We start from the raw sequence: 20,480 nt of genomic DNA, 5'->3' as shown, positions 1-20,480 counted from the left end.
TCCCTGTTCCTGCTGACTGTATCTAACAGGCACCGTCACCATCACCACCGGTTTGTCATTCAAGCAGCTTTATAGTCAAAGCTAACATTTGAGGGGGATGGAGGGGGAGTGGAGCGGCACTATTTATCAGGGGGCAGTCATCTGCTTTGAATGTAGATGTTTATTAGAGAGAGAGAGAGAGAGAGAGAGAGAGAGAGAGAGAGAGAGAGAGAGGATAGGTTGATTGACAAGATGAGTGAGCATCCATGGTCCTCATCATCAATGTAATGCCACACCGCTCACTAGCTCTCTCTCTCTCTTTCTCTCTCTCTCTCTCTCTCTCTATCCCCCCAAACACACGCAGGGACACAACGTACCTCCCCTTCCCCATCCTCTGTGTGCGCACGCCGGGGCTCGACGTGAGTCCCCGCATACAGAGTGCGGAGCGAGGAGCGAGGCTGTTCGCATCATCACTGCTGCTCTTTCTCTTTTCGGATCCGGTTATCCTGCTGTGGAAAAGAAAAGTGTACATTGTACAGCTCATTTTTTTTTCTTTTTTTACCTTGGAGCATTTTCCCCTCCTCGGTTTGGGAATATGGTGTGTATTCCAGCCTCGGACTAAAAGTGTGTGTGCTCTGGAAGTGACTGGGGAACCAATGGGGGAAAGAAAGATGCTAGAAGTTTTGGTTTTTGGGTTGCTCCATTGAGTTTGGATTTTGCGGCGAATTTGTAGAGGGGGCAACAATAAAGGGTGAAGCTGAGACATCGAAAGCTTGCAGATTTGCTCTCTCCTCCCTCCGCTGCAGCTCGCCGTCTGCGGCTTTCGCGCTTCGCTCTCCTCTTGGCCATGCTATGATTTAACACCGGGGAGGACCAGGACTTATCCCCCCTCCTCCTCTTCCTTCTCCTCTTCTACTTGCATCCTTGTGAAACATGATCTGCTCCTTACAGATGGACTAAAAAAAAAAGGCTCGCCTGTTTCTTGGATTCTTTCTGCTTTTAAATAGGGAGGAGACTATCTATTCATCTTGTCAATCCATCGATCTGTTTGGACACCATGAGAATTCTTTGCGCTGTGTTGCTCATGGCTGTCTTTTGGAGCCACGAGTGGAAGTGTGCGCTCTCGGACTCCATCATCCACATTGGTGAGTAAGAATATTTACGTACTGCTATTTTTTTTAGGACCATTTGTCTTGGTTTTGGATCCCAAATTTTGCATGGTTGCATTCTGCTACAAAACAAATAAACAAAAAAATAAATAAAGTCTCCTATATGCGTCAACTTTTCATTTTAACTTGACCCTGAACTTCAAATGCACGCATCTCCTTGTAGAAGGAGGTGTCGGCTTTCTCCGCGGGTTAATCAATATAAAAGATCCGAAGGGTGCGACACATCCTGAATGTCATCCTGAGTGATTTCACAATAGGGGAAAACAGGTGTTGTTTTTTTTTGTCTGTTATTTTTTTATTATGATGATCAAAGTGATGTCATGAAAAAGATACATTTTCAAAAATTGCAGTGAGCGTACCCATAATATCCATCGCAGGCATCCGCAGTGCCAGCACAGAGAGCAAGAGAAAGGGAGAGAGGCATAAATCACGTCCCGTCGTCTTTGCTGCCTCCAAAGTGTGGCACTGTTGCATTAGAACAGGGGGGGGGGGGGTTGAAACCCAAAGCCCGTGGGTCAAATGCGGCCTGCCAGAGCATTTGATACGGCCTGCTCTGTCTGCAGTTCTAAAAACAAAAAAAATTGTCATCCCAAAAATTACCTGCCAATACATTTAACTTGCAAAGGAAAAGCTTTCCCACCCTCTTTGAGTGTCATGAGTGCAGATTTAGGAGATGTGGATGGTGGGAAGACATGGTGGTAGATGCTGGTGGGTGTGCATAACGATTGCGCAACTTGAATGGCCTGAGAGCTTGAGAGAGAGACAGAGAGTGAGTGCAAGTGGATACGTGTGTGTGTGTGTGAGTCTGAGACGCTATCGTGATGAGCACCTGGCCATTTGGGAATGTATTTGGACTGCATCCTGCATGGTTAAAATGGCATCGATGGTATAGTTTACTGGATTAATCTGAGATAAGATGATGGTGTCCAGGGGGTAGAACCACCAACGATCAATTTGATCAATTCTTTCAATTTTTGATCAATTTTTGGCGCCAAAAGCGGGTCTCTGGTTGAAATTTGTCAAGAGTGGAATCAATGTGAGGTCCAACATGTGGGGAGAGGAGGCGGCCGTCGGGCTACAGGGGTTGAAATTGCGATGTCAATGACAATTGCTCATGAAAACGGCATCAGGCAGACTTGCAATTTGAGATTTTGTCAATGATAATCCAGATCCAGCATAATTTAGCTTGAAAAAGTAGTTTAGTGACTTATTGGCTCACTGCAAGATATTTTCCCAATGTTGATATCATGTATCATTCATCCATCCATTTCCTGATCCACTTTAATCCTCCCGAGTGTCGCGAGCATGCTGTCTATCACGATTGAGCCATTACATAATTGATAAATTGGATCAAAACTCGAGGAATCTTTTGGACTGATTTGTTTGCACACTCTAAGTAGGATACTGGATTATTTTGCCAGCGGTATCATGATACAGTGATGATAGGATTTAGATTTTTTTGCCAATGATATCGCAATACAACAGTTGAGCGCTAATCAGTGTTCTGATGGCGGCACGGTGTTGACTGGTATAGCGCGTCCGCCTCACGGCGCAGAGGTGCAGGGTTCGATTCCAGCTCCGGCATTCCTGTGTGAAGTTTGCATGTTCTCCCCGTGCCTGCGTGGGTTTTCTCCGGGTACTCCAGCTATCCACATTCCCAAAACATTCATGGCAGGTTAATGGAAATTTTCCCTCGGCGTGAGTGTGAGCGCAAATGGTAGTTTGTTGATGTGTGCCCTGCGATTGGCTCGCATCCAGTTCAGGGTGCACCCCGCCTACTACCCGAATCGAATTATCAGAAGAAAGTAAAATTGCCTGAAAATCGACACTCAAAACAGCAATTGCATTGACTTAATGCAAAGAGATGCTTCATTTGGACTAGCATTGAATTGTTAGGACATGAGTGCAGCAGGAGGTTCCCCCACAACAGTGGAGGTGCCACATGCCACAGTGAGGCGAGGCAGGAATCTCTAATCCAGCAGTTCAGCGGATCACCACGTGACTCTCTGGTCTCATCCCAGCAGCAGCGGCGTGTTCCGCAAGTGTCTCGCCGCACGACACGGAAACCTCATCCTTCTGACACACTTACATTGGAATGTTAAATCTCGTGCCTACGGAGACAGCATGTAACCTTTCTCTGTATGCTTACCAACAATAAGACGGAACTGAAAGCAGTTGAAGGTTGATTGAATGTATTTTTTGCCATAATGCCATAATTTAAATGAAAATTACAGGCAGCTTCATGTCTGTGTTACAAAAATGGGGCCGGATTCTGAATCTAGATTGCGCTGAAAAGGTTTGGAATCATACTAGAGCACCAAATGCACCAAAATTCCATCAATTTTCATCCAGAATTGTGTCCTTTTTTTTTTCCAAACACAGTCTGGTTTAGATTCTGAATGTAGGACAAGATCATAACCCCGTTTATGGGAACATCCACAAGCCACACACCCACATTTTATCCAAAATTGTTTTGGAATTTAATTACACGAATTAGCAGGTCGAGATTCCTCAATCTGTACTTTGGTTCCCAAAATGAATCAGTCTGTCTTTGAGTCGCATTCTTATACAGAGGCAAAATTCAACAATTTTTCAACTTATCCATAAATGTAATTTTCCCGACAAATGGACCGGCTTTTCCTTTTGTATAAAATCCTACTCAGCAAGTTCTTACTTGTCTTTATTTGTGCAAACCAGACAAGCAAGCATTTTCTGTTCGAAAGACAATGAAAGCCTTGTGGTGGTTTCGTGAATGCGAGCCGCCTTTATTCCTCCTCTAGTTACGACTCATTGAAGCACCGCATTACGGGGGCTCTCGCACAAACACATTTCAGTGCAACCTGGTTTCACTTATTTGATTTGAGTTCTTCTTCTCTTTTATTTCCTCTGCCATGTTGCCTCGTGATCAATACTTCATTTAATTGCTCGCCAAACGAACTTTGGATTGCAACAAAAGATTGTCACGGACAAACAAACAACAAAACAAAAGAATGAAACAATACTGTCTGTCTCCTTCCCTTGCCAATCCATCTCTTCTTACCCCCTCAGCACCGCGGCCAGAAGCCACAGTGCATGAGAGGATTGCTTTTTCTCACAAGTGTTTCAAGGAAAGGGACGTGACACTGAGGGGCATGTTGGGATTTTAGCATGGAGCAAACCTCTTTACTTCACTCTGACCTGTGTGTGTATGTTTTGCTGTGTGTGTGCGCAAGCATCGTATTGACTTAGAACTGCATGACAAAGGTAAAAAAAAAAAAAAAAAAAAAATAGCATAGCCCACAGGCGCATCACATTGACATGTCAAAAGTAATCCCTCTTTAATCTCTTTGTTGCTGCTAAAGATGGATTGAGGGAAGGCGAGGCCAGCGGGACGTATATCAAAGGGGAGGAGGGGTTGAATGGGGGGTGGGAGGGGATTTGCGCGCCCCTTGGCTGTATTTAGACAGTTTTTCACCCCTCAATTTAATCTCGGGTCCCTAATACTGTCACTATACCGCTGACGTGAATAGTTCTTATAATGCACGTACCTATTTTCTGACATGATTTTCGAACCATGAGTAATGAACTTCATGCCTACAGTACACCGTCCATTTAACACAAGCACAGCTGACACTTAACACTACCCAGAAAGCGCTGCAAGACCTAATTTGATCGCATTCATGTTATTTGGTGGTAAAGTGTGTATTCTGCCCATATGTACTCATGCTCGTGTAACTTTCTCCATTTTGTAGCCAGATGTGTCCTTGAAGCACACCACCTCATCAGTTAGGCACCGGAATGCGCCAGTTGATACAAGCTAAGAATCGGTTTAGGTGAAACGAAAGTCTCACATGTGCCCGGAATATTCTCAAATGGTTTAAAACCCGATACCATTTTAAGATGGAGCCCAAATTAGGTCCATTTCCCAAAATTTTTTTCTGAATTATTTTTAGTCTGTACAATTACCGTATTTTCCACACCATCAGGCACACCTCGAAGCATTCAATTTTCTCAAAAGCCAACACTGCCTTATATTTTGACGCAACTTATACATGGATCAATATTCAGATTTCTTGGATGTAGTATTTTAAATGTTCTGTAAAGCTCTTTGATACAGCTGCAGCGGTTTGAAAGCGCTATATAAATAAAGCTGCATTGTATTGTATTCCTTTTAGAGAAGCTCCATCTGGTGGATGCATAACCTAATCACAGCCACTATTGTGGCTTCTATTCTATGTGCCTTATAATGTTCACCCTATACATGAACACAAAATAGGCCATTCATTGAAGGTGCACCTTATACTCCGAAGCACCTTATCATGCGGAAAATACGGTATGTTGGGCAGAACGATCCAGAAATAGCAAAATGGCCATACCAGCCTTCCAAATACTATTTTAGGCCTTTAGCCTTTGTGACCATAAAAATAAAACATGTGATAATAGTCTTCGATTTTTAAAGTTCTGTTCTCCTTGTCAAAGGACTTGCTGTTGTTTTTGTAGCAATGCAGTTTCAAGTGATCCGAGCTGGCCGGCTGGCATCTCCCTACGTGGTGATCAACATGCACAAGGATGGGGAGTGTGCGGAGGAGAACTCGCCTCGTGTCCCTGTGCGCGTCGTGTGCTGCATGGCAATGCTCCACCACCCCCGCTCCTCACTTTTGCTTTATGAGGACCGCTTGTATTGACATGCAGAGACGAGTGGCGGTGTGGTGCCTCTTGATTAGTTACACCGCTTGATTTATGCAGTCACATTAAATCCTGCAGTGAACAACCTTTTTTATTGATTTTATTTTTTTGCATTGTATCGCATGCATTGGAAGGAGCTATCTCTCTCATTCGCGCCGCAGAACAGTGCATTATTTGTTTATCCTACCTTGACAGCTGCATTGCTCCTAAGTTTCCATCATGGTGACTAACACATTTTAACCCTTTGAGGGACAGCGGTGACTATAGTGGACAGCTTCTCATGTTATCAGATTCCAGGGTGCATGAAAGGGTTAAATGCCAAGGGCATCGAATATTCAAATGAGGTGGCAAGAGCGGAGAGGCATGCATTAGAGCTGGTTTTGTTTTATGGCCTGCTGCAGAATATAGCGAATGTCCATTTTCTACACTGTATATTGTGTTTGAAGTCGGTGGGAAATTGGATCCCGGTGAGCATTAGTGTGCACCCTGGCCTGACCGCCTGCCATTTGCCTTTTCTGCAAGAAAAAGGTAAAATTGTATTGTGGAAACACTACATGCAGCATACGTGACCCTTTGACAAACGCGAATGAACCTTGGAGAATGAGCCACTTGCTGCTTCAGCAGTCGAAAGACGGCTGATGGTGTTGTCATGACAACAGCTGGTTGCTCATTGGTTGATTGGATTCATCATGAATGCAAGGATTACATTGGAGAAAATCAGGCTATAAATGACAACAATCGACACACGTACAATTATTCGCCTCAGACGTAGTTTCCTATGCTGGGAAGTAATTACAGCAGAAGCTTGTTCTGCGCGGCATATTCACTCGTTGGCATTTCTGATTCTGACTGATGGCCTTAATGCAGTCTTGTATTTGTGTTTTCCCGCTTTATTTTGATGAGGAACACCCAAGAGTGGTCTTGGTCTTCACTGGCAAGGTGGGTTGGTCACAAGTGGGCCACTTTTGCCAAGCAGTACACAATTAAATGGGAGTGGTGTAAATTTATGCAATCGTGAAGCTGGAAAGTAAATATGTCATTGCTTGTGGTGAGGACATGAATCTTTCATTTCGATGCACACGCGTGTCCACGTGCTCCATAAAGTGGCTTTGTCGTACAGAGGCAATTGAGACTCAAACCCAGTGAATTTCTCTCTGTGCTATCAGTGCCTCCACAACCAGCTCGTGTTGTAAATTTCTCTTATGCGGCCCATGAACGCAACACATGAGCGGCGGCTGCTAGACGCCGTCTATTAATGTCACGTCTTTTGAGTTATGCATCGGTGAGTGCTGACAGACACGCTGGTCCACGCTATCTTTGACCGGGAAGATTTAGCACCTCATATCTCGGAATGCTTGTATGCCAATGTTTCTTTTTCTTTTTTCCCCCCCCAACATGTGCATGATTCACAGAGGTGGGAAAAAAAAAAGCATCCGGTTCATGTAACATCCCGTCGTTTCTTGCGGGCCCTGTGTGATGTCTGGGGAAGCCGAGCAATAGACACGTGTGTGTGTGTGTGTGTGTGTGAACGTGTACATGCTAGGGAACATCTCTTCAATGGGTCACAGAGGAAGAAAGCGACACAATGTTAGAGGGCAAGGCGAACTGACGCGACGGAAGCGCCAAAAATACTATATAGGCTCTGAGAAAAACCGTGGCTGCGTTTGTTGTCATCCTCGGCTGCCGATGAAGGTGTGACGGCCACTGACTCGGTTGGACGAGCCCAGATGGCCGAGCTTCTTGTCACCCGGTGATTTGGTTCTGTGTTTGTGCTAGGCTGTGAACACTCACGTGTAAGAATGGATGTTCTCCCATCACTCTTTTTTTTTTTTATAGATACTGACTCAACATCACAAGGCGATATAACACTGCACTGAAACGCCAGACTCAGGCTAGTGATGTGCAGAGTAGTCTGTTGAATATGTGGACTTGAATACAAAATGAAATACAAAAACAGAGGCTAAGCCCTGCCGCAAGTAGTACAAGCTCCCCCCCTAAAACATTTTACAAGTTCCTGTATTAGTCGTTTAAACTGTAAAAATATATAAATATATTATTATAAATATATAAATATATATATGAAAATGTGTTCCATGATTTACAGATTTAATATGACTCAAGGGCAACGACCTCGGCAGCCAAGGGCAGGAAGTGGAACTTAGACAGACATAAATATAAGGGGCTGGGGTCACCAACTCAGTGCCTCGAGGGCACCTGATCATTTGATCTCAGATGTAACGGACAAGGGAAACAAATAAAACAACTGTGTCAAACCCAAGGCCCGGGGGCCAGATCCGGCCCGCCAGGTCATTTTATGTGGCCCGCGAAAGCAAATCATGTGTGTTAACTTGCTAAAATTGTCCCAAAAATTCAAATTGTCATGTGTAATAAATAACGTTGAGATTTTGCAATAATTTTCCTACCTAGTTTACAGTCACTTAAATAATAATTGAACAAACCATTATAATTGACTGATTTCAAAACTAGAAATCTGTTATTTTGTTGTGTACAAGTAGTAATTTCGTGGTTTTACTGTCATAACGGCCCTCCGAGGGAAGACGTAACTCCAAATTGGCGCGCGACTAAAATGAGTTTGTCACCCCTGATTAACCCTTATATTATGTAAAGGGTCAATTTGACCCGTTTCAGTTTTTGTGGTGACCAAAGCAGTGGATATCCTTTCTTTTTCTTCATGAAATTTAGTGACTTTTCCTCATCTAGGGTCATGAACTGGTGTGTAAAATCTGGACACTCTGATGTGTAGTTGGATGTCTGTGCACAGTTTGCATACAAATATGATGTTGGGGTCATTTTGACCCAGACACTTTAATATGGGCAAGTAGCTTTTCAGATCCAAAAGAAACATGTCTAATTGATGAACAGTACTTTGTTTTGACTGCTCATTGACATCCAGATACCCAGCCAGGTATGTGTAGAGCAGGAACTTTCTCTCATTTGACTCGTCACTCTTCTCATGTCATTTCTTTGACCAACATACAAAACTGATTCTCCAGAAAATTTACAGCTGAATAAGCTTCATCACAGAGTTTGAACTGGGATAGTGATGCAGAGGAAGATATTTCAGAGACACAGGATCTTTCTGGCACGTATGGCATCAAAATGTGGGCAGCCTGTGATGCAATATCTAGTTTTGCATGGAATATGCAAGTGCATACTGGAAAGCTACCTGGAGGAGCATCTGAGAAGATTCAGATGATGCGTGTGGTTCTGAAGATGAGTGAAGGACTGCAAAGTCACAACTACTTTACAATATTACGGCCTTGGAGATGAAGTTCAGGAGAGAAAGCTGACTATGTTGGAAGCAGTCAGAAGAAATAAGACAGAAATTCCCAGTGAAATTCTGAAGATGCAGGGCAGACCTCTGCATTCCTTAGTATTTGTTTTCACTGAGAAAGCAGCAGTTGTGTCATATTGCCCAAAGAAAAACAAAAATGTTCTTGTAATGGGCACAATGCACACTGATGCATCTCTGAACACAAGAGAAGACATGAAGCCACAAATGATCCTGGATGACAACTCCACCAAAAGGGGATTTGACAATCTGACAGCACACATACAACTGCCAGTGCAATGCTTTGTAGATAAAACACTGAAAATCTCAGAAAAGTTAAATGAAAAAAAGAAGCGTGACATGGAAAAACGTTAACTGAACAGTTCTTAAATATACTTTTGGGATTAAAAATCTGTTGTCTGTCTCTTATCTGAATGTTTACATCATCTTAAACAAAGTTGTTACTGGTGTAACCTGTTTTTTGACTATTTTGTGTGGATTTTTACAGTGCGGGTCAAAATGACCCACAACATAATCAATGTGATTTTTTTTTCAACATAATATGAGGGTTAAAAGATGGAGGATAGGTGATCTCCAGGACTGGAGTTGTTGAGTCTGCTGCCTCATAGAGCCTGCATTAGCATGTCCGCTTCCTTAGATCGTCGTTAAGTAAGCGCTCAGTGTCATTTGCATTCCTTCTTAGGTGTGACTTGACCTTTTAGTGGAAGGTTAGCAACCAGATATGAGTAGCTACTCATAATATGCCGCCGCCATTGCACGCACGCCAAGTTTCGTTTTCCAACTCTTTCAAGAGCGGAATCGAGATACACTCTCATCACACACAAATTATGACTTGTATTAATCAGACTTTGGTAATTAAAGTACACATGCGTTAAAAACAAACAGTGGGGCGTCTGTGGTTCGTACCAATTGTACTCAGCGAGTCTGTAATCGCGATGATTGTCGCTATACGTCCCCGCGTGCAGTCTTTAGTCATTGAACATGTCCTATATGTGTCTCAGCCCGCTGCTCATCTATTGTTTATGCGTTACATTTGTGCAACAGAATGAATATTTACAGCTCCTAGCTTTGCATGTTCGAGTCAAACGCGCGGCAAAGTGGCCAAAGGGTGCCCTGAATGTGCATTAAGTATCTTTCATGTGTGGTACTGTGCATTATATGTACAGTCGCGTGCAACAAACGCCTCAGTCATGCATTTGCGCCAACAAGGGTGAGTTCATGCATTAAGCATGCCACTTCTTCAGAATGGCTCGTTCGGCGAGCGCTATCTCCGCGCCGGAACCGTACATGTGTGGGTGTGTGGGTCCTCATGCGTGCATCTGTGTGAGGGTAATTGTGTCATTTGCTGGCAGCCCACTCAATTTGCGGAATTATTTCCACTGTAGCCAATGGTGGCCATGCGGCTTTTTGTGGCACAGTGCTCGAAATGACACACACACGAGGAAAATTGGCTTATTAATATTTACTTAAGTGATTCATTGGACAGTAAACCAAGTAGATGTTGCCAGAGGATTTTGTCGGGGTGTCACAAAGGCAAGCATATATTTGATACAATATCAATGCTGGCTGTTGTTTTCAAACACAAAGCAATGAATGAGATCCTCCACCATCAGGTCTCATGTTGATCCCTCCACTATGTTTACTGATGTGATATAAAAGCCTAATGTGGACATATCCTACTGAGCAATTAGCAAAGGTAAATGACAATTAGGGAATAGAATCATATTTGAAGCTAATGTACACTCAGACAACACAGCTCGTATAACCTCATTTGTAGACCCTCCTCCTTTTATTGATTTGTTGCTGGGCCTAGTAGTAAGCATATGTACCTAGTTTTGAGGTTCGAAGCCTTCCTGTGTGGAGTTTTTGTGTGTTCTCTTCATGCTTCTGCGGGTTTTCTCCAAGTGCTAGCTTCCACCCATATTCCAGAAACACTCATGTTAGATTCATTGAAGCCTCAAAATTGTCCATGTCACAGTTATTTCACAGGGTAATTGCGACAGAAAATGTATGCACATTTCATTACCAGTAAAATAGACCATAAATGTAACTAATCACTACCTGGTATTAGCATATGTCGTCGTAAACAGCAAATTTTCACCTGGCTAAACTTTATTTGACTGTGTTACAAAGTGAAGATTTGTTTAAAATTTAAACTTTTAGTATAGGTTTAAAATTTTTAAATAAGACCAACTAAATCCTGTATTAATGGAAAAGAAATCAATTTGACAGCGGTTACTATAGTGGACAGTTTATCAGGTTATCAGGTTACCATTATTTACGCATGAAAGGGTTAATTTCAGTGCTAATTTCCAGCAGGTGTCACCATCCTTTTTGAACTTGAGAGCTACTGTACTTCTTGAGTGTATATTAAAGCGGAGGCCTGCTAGCTAAACTTTGTTCAAATTATCTTTAATCATAAATTATTAAGAGTGAATAATATGAATTTACCCGAACACACCGATCTGGTTGATTTCTTATCGTCATTCTTCAAAATAATTAAATCATTCCTATGATATCACGAGTTTCGTTTCACCAGTGACCAATTTTTAGTTGAGCCCCGCGAACGGCTAGGCGTGATTCTTCGGCATGACACGGGCGCCATGTTGCTGACGCCTGCTGTAGAATATATCAAAAACTCTAGACAGGAAGTAGAACATGTAGATATCTTGATCAGGAAGAAAAAATGTATATTTCACAATACCCTCACAATGGAAGCGCAATAAGCTAATGGTTAGCATGAATGTTTCACACGTTTGCAGTTTTGGGTTTGAATTCCCCCCCGCCATTCATCCTAGATAGACACCCGCTCACCGGAGAAAATAGATGCGTTTACATCCCCCAAAGAATGTATTGATGTATTGTTTGGCACAAACCTGTTATGCATGTGAGACACCTTGGGAGCAAAGCCGAGCAGTTATGCGGCGTGATATCATATTGAATACGCCAGTGACTTCATTATGACCGCGCAGTCAACCCCCACAGTGCGAGAGAGCAAAACAACTTGGTGGTGCTGTTGCTCAACGCTGCGCTCAGCTGGGCGGAGGGTAGATTATAGCTGAAGCCTTCATTTGCATATTATACAACACAATTATCGCATGAGTGATGCACAGGCGGTGACTTTGCTCTTTTCAAAGGCTTGCGTGTGGCGGGGGGGGGGGGGGGGCTTGAGACGCTGCAGCAGCTCGTTTGGAGTCACAATGCTGCAGCCATTTTATTTTTATTTATTTTTTTAGTGAGTGGAGGTTATGTTCAGCATGATGCTTCGATGCACACTTGCTACTGCAGTATTTCTGTTCTTACCCGTTCCTCTTTGTTCAAAGGCTGCATGAGAGCATGAGAGTGAGCGTGCTTTCTTGATAACCGAACGAAACGACCGTGACACCCGCAAAAGTTGCATAGGCCACATTGAGAGGACCATAATTCCACAAAAGTTGCCCATGCTAAAATAGACTGCCATTAAACATCTATTTATTATGATTCCTTTGTTCATATTTGTTCAAATATGACCCGTGAAGTTAAAAAGGTTCAACTAATACAATTAGAAATCCCTCCAAAATGACACAGGTTAAACTGAGACGACGATATTCTCCAGTCCCCCCCCTTTCCCTCCTCCGACATAATCTGCATGTTTTCAGCGCTTCCGGAAACACGCATCCGAACTGAGAGATGTTAAACCCTCGGCTAATCACCGTCGTGGGATGTCAATGTGTTTGTTTGTTTGTTTGACACACTTGGCAACATGTCTCAAAGCCGCTTGCATGCGCCCATCTGCACTACGGCTTTGCAGCCAGGCAAATGTGTGCTCCTTAAGGGTCTCAAACATGAACGTGATGGAATAAACAGCGGCGGCAAACATGAAACAAGATTTGGTATAATGCTTTGAAATTACTTTTTTTGTTCCTATAAAGTGCTTTGGGGGAATGTTTTTCCCCAATACGCACAATATGGAAAGCAGCATGTTCAATGCCTATTTTAAGAACATAGGCCCTTGTTTTTTTTTCTTTCTCTTTCTTTTTTTGTTGAGTAAATCCTCTTAGTTTGTATGTAATATACAATTGGAGCTTAAAAAGAAGTTCATTATTGTCTACTACACATCCCCTTTAACTTGGATAACAAGTCATCTCTTAAGATTCCGTGATCTTGAGGCTGCCGCTCCTCTTTGCAGAAAACAATGCGGCTTTGAAAGCTGTCAAAAAGAGCATGGCGGAATGACGCTGTCAAAATACAGGCCCTCAATTAGGACAGAATGCAAGTTGTTAGCTGTAAAAAAAAAAATTAAAAAAAGAACTGCACTGGCACCAAGGTGACATTAAAAATATATATGTGACTTAATTGAAATGACACAAATACAAATGGTAAACTGCCTAATAGTTTGATAGTCACATTCGAAGGGACATTTTTTTTTTCCGTCACAGGAATTCTACGGAATCCCGCCAGTTTCCCACTATTTTTGGTCAAATCCGAAAGGGATTGTGGGTAATATGAGTCGGCTGAGGGGTCGTGAATGCGAGCTCAGCTAAAAGTTGGAAGAGCACTCATGTTAGCCACACCCGACTCGGTTCCGCGGACATAATGTTCACACAAGGAGAGAGAGGAGCTTTTTGAAAGTCTGTGTATGTGAATTGTCATGTTGCATTACCTCCTTGAATGCTCGGAAAGGTCAATTGTTCAATCGCCTCGCATTTTCGTTTTCTCTGCTTTGTGTCCACCTGCAGACGGGATGTATTTGCACTACCCCACGGGGTGTTCCAAACCAAATTACATGATAGCGTTGATAATTTTTTCTGTTTCGCAGAAATCAAGACTTGAGGCAACTTGCTAGGGATGGAAATGGCTATTATTTTGCTCTACAAAGAGGCAGAATCACCACGGTTGTCTTGATAAGCGCATCATACAGTATATGCGGGAGAGATTCACACACCCCAGGGGAAGAAAGGCTTTATCTGAAGGAGTAATAGGGCTAAATACCTGAACAAGTAACAGATTGCAACTCTTTATTGAATTAGTTCATTATGCTGAGTGGAGGCTTAAAGGAGAAACGACATATCAAATGAACCCTTTGAGGGACAGTGGTTACTACAGTGGACAGCTGATCATGTGATCAGGTTACAGGGTGCATGGGTTAAGTAAAGACACACTTTAATTTGCTCATAATTATCCTGGTTCAACATCGGTAGTGACAAATGCACTTATAATTTCAGATGCACAGTAACACCCCATTTGCTCGACAAATATAACCGATGAAAAATTGAAAGGCAAGTCACAGTTCGGGATTTGAATTTGCCGACTGGCCAATTTTGGTATGGAACATTTTTTTTTGTCCTATACTCAATTGTTTGCTATTTTTTTGTGCCAAGACTAAAGTCATCTATAGTATGAAATGTTGCTTTGGTACCATCTTGGGGCCAAGAATCCATGAGTGTGTGGAGAAGCTGAATTGAGTCAGGCCTTAGCCTTGTCTAATACAAAAAAAAAAAAAAAAAAAAAAAAGGACAGTGGGCCCGGTACATATTTGTGGTTCGGAAACCTGTGGATTTGCAAAATCCAAGTATTTTTGTTACACAATGTTTTTTTTTTCCCAGTATTTTTCAGTGTTTTTTTTCTATATTTTAGTGGTTTTTTTCCTGCCCCATTACATTTCACTGGGCAACAATTCTTCGCAGGCCAGCCCGACCTATATGCCACCCCAATAGTGGGGGTCCACTGGAGTCTAAATATAAATATCCTCAAATGTTACGACAAGGTATGGGAGATTAAAATATATACCGGTATATATATTTCAAATGGTTGTCAATGGAGTCTTATGTGTAGCTTTGCCGTTTTCAGCAGAAGACACAATCCCCGGGGAAACTTGACCTGTAATTATTCAACATACTCAAAATTTAGGATTTAGTTTTTGGAAGTGTAATTATCAGGTGTAATTACATATATTTACATCATTTTTAAAATTAGGCTGTGCACTGACTCTGTTGGGATGTGGAAAGGTTTGGGAATGGCCCACAATCGACAATCATAATGCTTCTTTTGAACCCATCCGGTATTCCCTTGACTGAAAGTGTCTGTTTGCAGCATTTAAATCAAAAGCGATAAAACGGTAATCCATATGCAAATGTCTTATTCAATTACACTGTGCTATACTGAGCTTAAGTCTTGTAGCTAAATCTTGAAAAAAGTTAAGCTGCAAATCCTCTTTCCGTCCGCAGGCTCTAATCATTGGGATATTGTTGTGTTTATATTTCCATGAATTCCACTCATTTCCGGTGACCTTTTGTTGTGTGCGAGAGACAACGGGGGGAATGAGTCTATAGTTTTTTTTTTCTGTTTGGAATCACATATAAGGTCTTAAAGGTCACTTTGATGAATGGAACGTTACTAAATCGGCTACGATTAGCTAAAATAAATGCAAGCTAAACAGGTGCTACACTGTCAATAGAGTTGGTTGGATTCATGGTTTATAATTCGTCCAAGTACAGATTGTCATGATTCGGTTTATGGACCAACAGGTGGCACTGTAGGGCTCCCAGCCCGAACACTCAGTATCGGGTCATTGTTTGCTCTTGCTACTGTCATGTTTGTTTGTTTGCTGCAATCAGGTTTGTTTCAGTCATGTTTTGGTTGCTGTTATGTTTTATCTTCAGTCATGATTTTTGTTTGCTACGTTGGACTTTGTTTGCTTAGGATTTAATTTTCTGTGTTTTATCAATACACTTCTTCTAATACACCCTGCTCCTCTCTCCTGCCTGCTTTTTGGGGTCCACCACCACCACCACGCAACGTGACACAGATACAGCATTTCAGAGTATCCGATTCCCACATTTAGCCAACTTTTGAAACCTATCCAGTGGTACTTACGAAATTAATTGGTTCTTACCCCCCTAACGGAAAAATAATGTCATCAAATTGTTTGCATCTGTTTACTGATGATGGAATGCAAACGCAGGCTGCGTCGCCCTGCAGAGCACATTGAACTTCAGAGCTTCACGGCAGGTTTGCTTCCACGTCTGATCTGGTGTACACGGCCAGCGTGTATTGACGTGACCTTTGCACAGACCCTTATATCCAACACGTACAGCATGGGTTCGCGTGCACGCCCAATTTGGTTTGACTGCGCAGTAATGCAGCGTGTTAGACGGGATTCCAGTGCGCATCACCTTCGGCAACTGCACAGAGATTGGGGGGGAATAAGACTGTCTCTCCTCATATTCCGCTCCTCGGCTGAGCTGTGCAGCCTGCAGTTGGACTGGAGTGCGTTTGTGTGCATCGGTGACTGACGGGCTACATCAGTCGGCAAGTGACTGTACTTACACTACAGGGGAGCATAGCTCTGTGTGATGACATCATTTTCCCCATTTTCCGGAAATAACATTTCTACCAGGCTTCCGATTGAGATGGTCGTGGGTGTGGATGAATAGCAACAGCGTTATACATGGAAGATCTTTTGTTGTGGATCACGCTGAGTGGTAAAAGGCTGAGTCATAAAGTGCGAGGTAGTGAGCAAATATGTACCGAGCTCCTCATCGAGTTGGATGAGAAGAGATGGATGCAAAAATGTGAGCGGGATAACCTGGAAGTTTCATAAAAATGAAAGAAACATGAGTCATGCGCTCCTCTGGTAATTGGTAACTTAGCTGTCAATCACGTCGACTGGCCAGTTAAATAATACGTACAGTTGAACGTCTGCTTATCACATCAAGTTCATCTCAACCCCGACCCCTGTTTTTTTTCTTCCTCCCCCATCCAAGTTGTCAGAGTGGAGTCGATGCAGCAAGTGACATGTCACTTCAGCAAAAAAATGGACCCTGATAACTGCGGGCGGCTGACAGCAGTGCTCTATACAGGGCTTTTTTTTTCCTACCGTGTACTTTTGAGTGAAGTCCATCCGTTTTCCGATCCGCTTGATCCTCACTAGGGTCGCGGGGGGTGCTGGAGCCTATCACAGCTGTCTTCGGGCAGTAGGCGGCATACACCCTGAATCGATTCCAGCCAATCACAGGGCACACAGAGACGAACAACCATCTGCGCTCACACTCACACCTACACCTAGAGACAATTTAGAACGTTCAATCAGCCTGCCATGCATGTTTTGGAATGTGAGAGGAAACCGGAGTACCAGGTGAAAACACACGCGGGCCCGGAGAGAACGCACAAACACCGGAGCTTGAATGGAACCTGCCCGCAAGGTCAACACGCTAACCACTGGATCACTGGGCCACCCCTTTTTGAGTGAAGTGTGCCTGGGAATAGTGGTACTCATAAAGTATTCTATTCCATCAATTAACATCGGGGAAAATGAACATTTAGTGGCGGTGGATGGCGGGTGGGTATACACGGGTCCTCAGTTTACAATGGTGGTTAGAACAGGAAGTCATTCATCATCTATTTTCACACAGTAGTAAAGTTCTAATCACTCAACGTATTTGGATTTAAAATGCTTCTGTGGCATGAATAAAAATGATGAACAGACATGGCTATACACTAACCTTTGCACTGGTAGGACTGGTGCAACTTTTTCATTTGGTCATACCAGCACAGACTTGGTGGCACCCTTTTTTCCTTTTTTTTCGAGGAGATGCAGCATGACCATATTTGCTGATGTGTAGTCGTCTCAAATGGCATACCATAGTTTCATATACGTTGTCAAGGTTGACGGTGTCTGTAAATATATTTGCTCGAACAAGAAAGTTGACTATTTCACGTTCTCACTCTAATGCTATCCTTTGGAGCCACAGCAAATCATTGAAATATACAATGACAAGCATTTGCCTGTTCCATGGCGCAAGTGATTGAAGTAATCGGCCCGCAACACATTTCGAATGGTTGTTTGTCCAAATGCGCTCTCCAATTGATCAGTGACCAATACAATGTCTGCCTCGCCTCTTACCAAAAGTCACCGGGATGAGTTTCAGCCCACCCGCTACATGAACCCTTTCAGGGACAGCCGATTATGTCATCAGGTTACAGGTTATCATTATTGGTGCATGAAAGTGTTAAAAAAGGGCAAGCTCTGAAGAAAACTGCATTTGTTGTTCTTCGTATACACGGCGCGTGCGCGCAACCAGTTTCTCGTGCTCCTAGCATCGTAAAAAACAACGACAAAGCAAACGGGGCTAATCCTCTGATCTTTGCCAAAGCGCTAGCTTTAGGAAATATACCTTCTACCGAAACCAGTTTGTGTGATTTAATCATTAGCTTAGCGTGATACTTTTGCTACTGATTGGCTATTAAAACAGAACACATGGCACTGTATTTAGTGCGTGTTTCTCTAATAGTGCCAGTGCTAACGTAATTAGGTTGCTACGACCAGTGGTTCAATGTGACATTCATGACAATGGCTTCCATATGGTTCTCACTACACCACTTAACAGTTTTTTTTCTTTTTTTTTTTTTGAGCTCTTATTCGTTTTTATGAGCTGCGGTCCTTAAAATAAAATTAAAAAAATGTCGGTTCGGGTTTTCTTTATCTTTAAAAACTCCCTTCTTGCTTTAAAATAATTAATTGAAAACTATTTTATATATATATATATATATTTTTACCGCAACACACATGTGTCATCTTACTCAGAGGATGTTCACGGCTGCATTAATAAATCAAGCAAAATGAAACTCAGCTGGCAGTCGAAAGGGAAGAAAATGAAACCACAAAGGCAAAGGAGGATGTAAAAGAGAACGGCAACAAGAGAGATTAGGACTTTGCCGATGCCGAGCTCGTCATGCACATAAGATGAGCTGTCACATTGGATAGCGCACGAGTCCGTCACGATGCATAATTTCACAACAGTGGTCTCGCGGTCCTGAACCGTGCTCCTCTGGCAGCGGCTCGTGAAGTGAAAAGGGCCACGGGGCAAAATGAGAACAGGAGGCAGAGATGACTCGCAGATTTTCCCTTCATACACGGCGTACAGAAATACTGGGAATGTCAAAGCCGAGAACTTCAAAGAGCCATGTGCTGTCTTCCGCAATTTCACAACGTTGAAAGGGAAGATGCTAAAGTTTATTAATGGAATGCCCTGGCAAGGATTCTTACTTTTTCAGCCTCTTCCACACAGAGAGCTGGAACTAAAGCTCTGGCATTACTGATGTTTGGCTGCCCATACTCGTGTTCCTTTGAAACACAATCCGGTGAAGACAAGACAAGGTGGGGTGTTTGCCCGCCTGTCAACTTTCACACGGCGAGATCAGTGATGGCCAACACTGCGTGACGCGTGAGAGATCATTCGGTGGGTCGGAAGGAGATTATCCAATTTCACTTGATTGGTGTGAATATTACAATGGTACCTCTACTTACGAAATTAATTGGTTGTGAAAGAAATTTCTTAAGTAGAAAAAAGTTGAGACGCGTTTTCCGTGTAAATGCCCTAATCCGTTCAAAGCCCACCCCGAAATTTGGACGTTTCCTAAAGCATAAAAATGCACAAAACAAATTGATGTTACAATTAGATCACTGCGCAATAAATGACAGTTGTACATCATGTAAAAAACAAAGAATTAAGAATAAAAATGGTCATTTATCTTTTAACTGTGTCCTCATCGTTTTTTGCCTTCTTTCGTCCATGTTCTTTCCCAGATGTGGTTTTTGCCTGGCGTTTTGTAAAGAACTTATCCAAGAAAGTTTACTTTTGTTGGCCTTTAACAATCCTTTGAAAATATCCAAAGCAAACATCACCATAGTGAGCGATCATCCGACTGGTAAACACTTTTTCTGGGGATTCACATTTACGTAAAGCTATCGGAATGCCTCATGGCCTGAGGGGCGAATGATGAGGAATCTGCATAGACACCTATCTATCTATCTACACACACACAGACACATACGGTAGAAGTCCCTCTTTGCCAATGGGATGCCAGAAAGATGCTTGGTAATAACCAACGGCAGAGCAGCTACAAGTATGTTCAGTGCGTTCAGGACACTCGCAGCTGTGAGCAGTAGCCCATACTGTATTTTTACCTTTCGTACATTGAAATTTATTTCGTAAGAAGAGACACTATTTACCTGTTGAGACGTTTCCTAACTTGAACATTTGCTGCCTCTTTGCTGCCAAAACAAAGAAAGAAACAGACAAACAAACAATAAAATAATGCAACCCCAACACAGATGTTCCCGGAGCGTGCAAGGGCCGTTCGCAGCTGGCGTCAGCATGGGGTCACTTAACCAAAGTGTGGGTGCACGGGGGGGTGATTTAATCCATGTCCCATGATTGGCACAAATCAGCAGGAAGCTGAAATACTGTCCTAGCAATTCCTGAGGGAAGGTTCATACATTTCTGGCTGGCATGTTTGAACTCTTTCAGGGACAGCGGTTACTACAGTGGACAGTTTATCAGGTTATCAGGTTACAGGGTGCATGAAAAGGT

At 42.9% G+C, this 20,480-nt stretch overlaps 1 protein-coding gene across 5 annotated transcripts in view; it reads left to right on the top strand.

The window, feature by feature from the left end:
- Nucleotides 1-289: 289 nt before the first annotated feature.
- Nucleotides 290-20,480, top strand: part of grid2 (glutamate receptor, ionotropic, delta 2) — a 356,741-nt gene continuing 336,550 nt past the window's right edge. For 2 of the 5 annotated variants that reach the window (XR_007962806.1, XM_052068610.1), the window contains exon 1: nucleotides 294-1,124. Coding sequence is in view for 4 of the 5 variants with exons in the window: in XM_052068610.1 (XP_051924570.1) it covers nucleotides 1,037-1,124 (88 nt within the window). In the remaining variant the exon portion in view is untranslated. Of the gene's footprint in view, nucleotides 1,125-20,480 lie in introns of all 5 variants that reach the window. The other 3 variants (XM_052068609.1, XM_052068608.1, XM_052068607.1) reach the window with 3 other exon arrangements.

This window comes from Hippocampus zosterae, chromosome 6 (assembly GCF_025434085.1).
Source record: "Hippocampus zosterae strain Florida chromosome 6, ASM2543408v3, whole genome shotgun sequence".
In the NCBI taxonomy this organism is placed as follows: Eukaryota; Metazoa; Chordata; class Actinopteri; order Syngnathiformes; family Syngnathidae; genus Hippocampus; species Hippocampus zosterae.
This window is presented reverse-complemented; position numbering and strand designations above follow the sequence as displayed.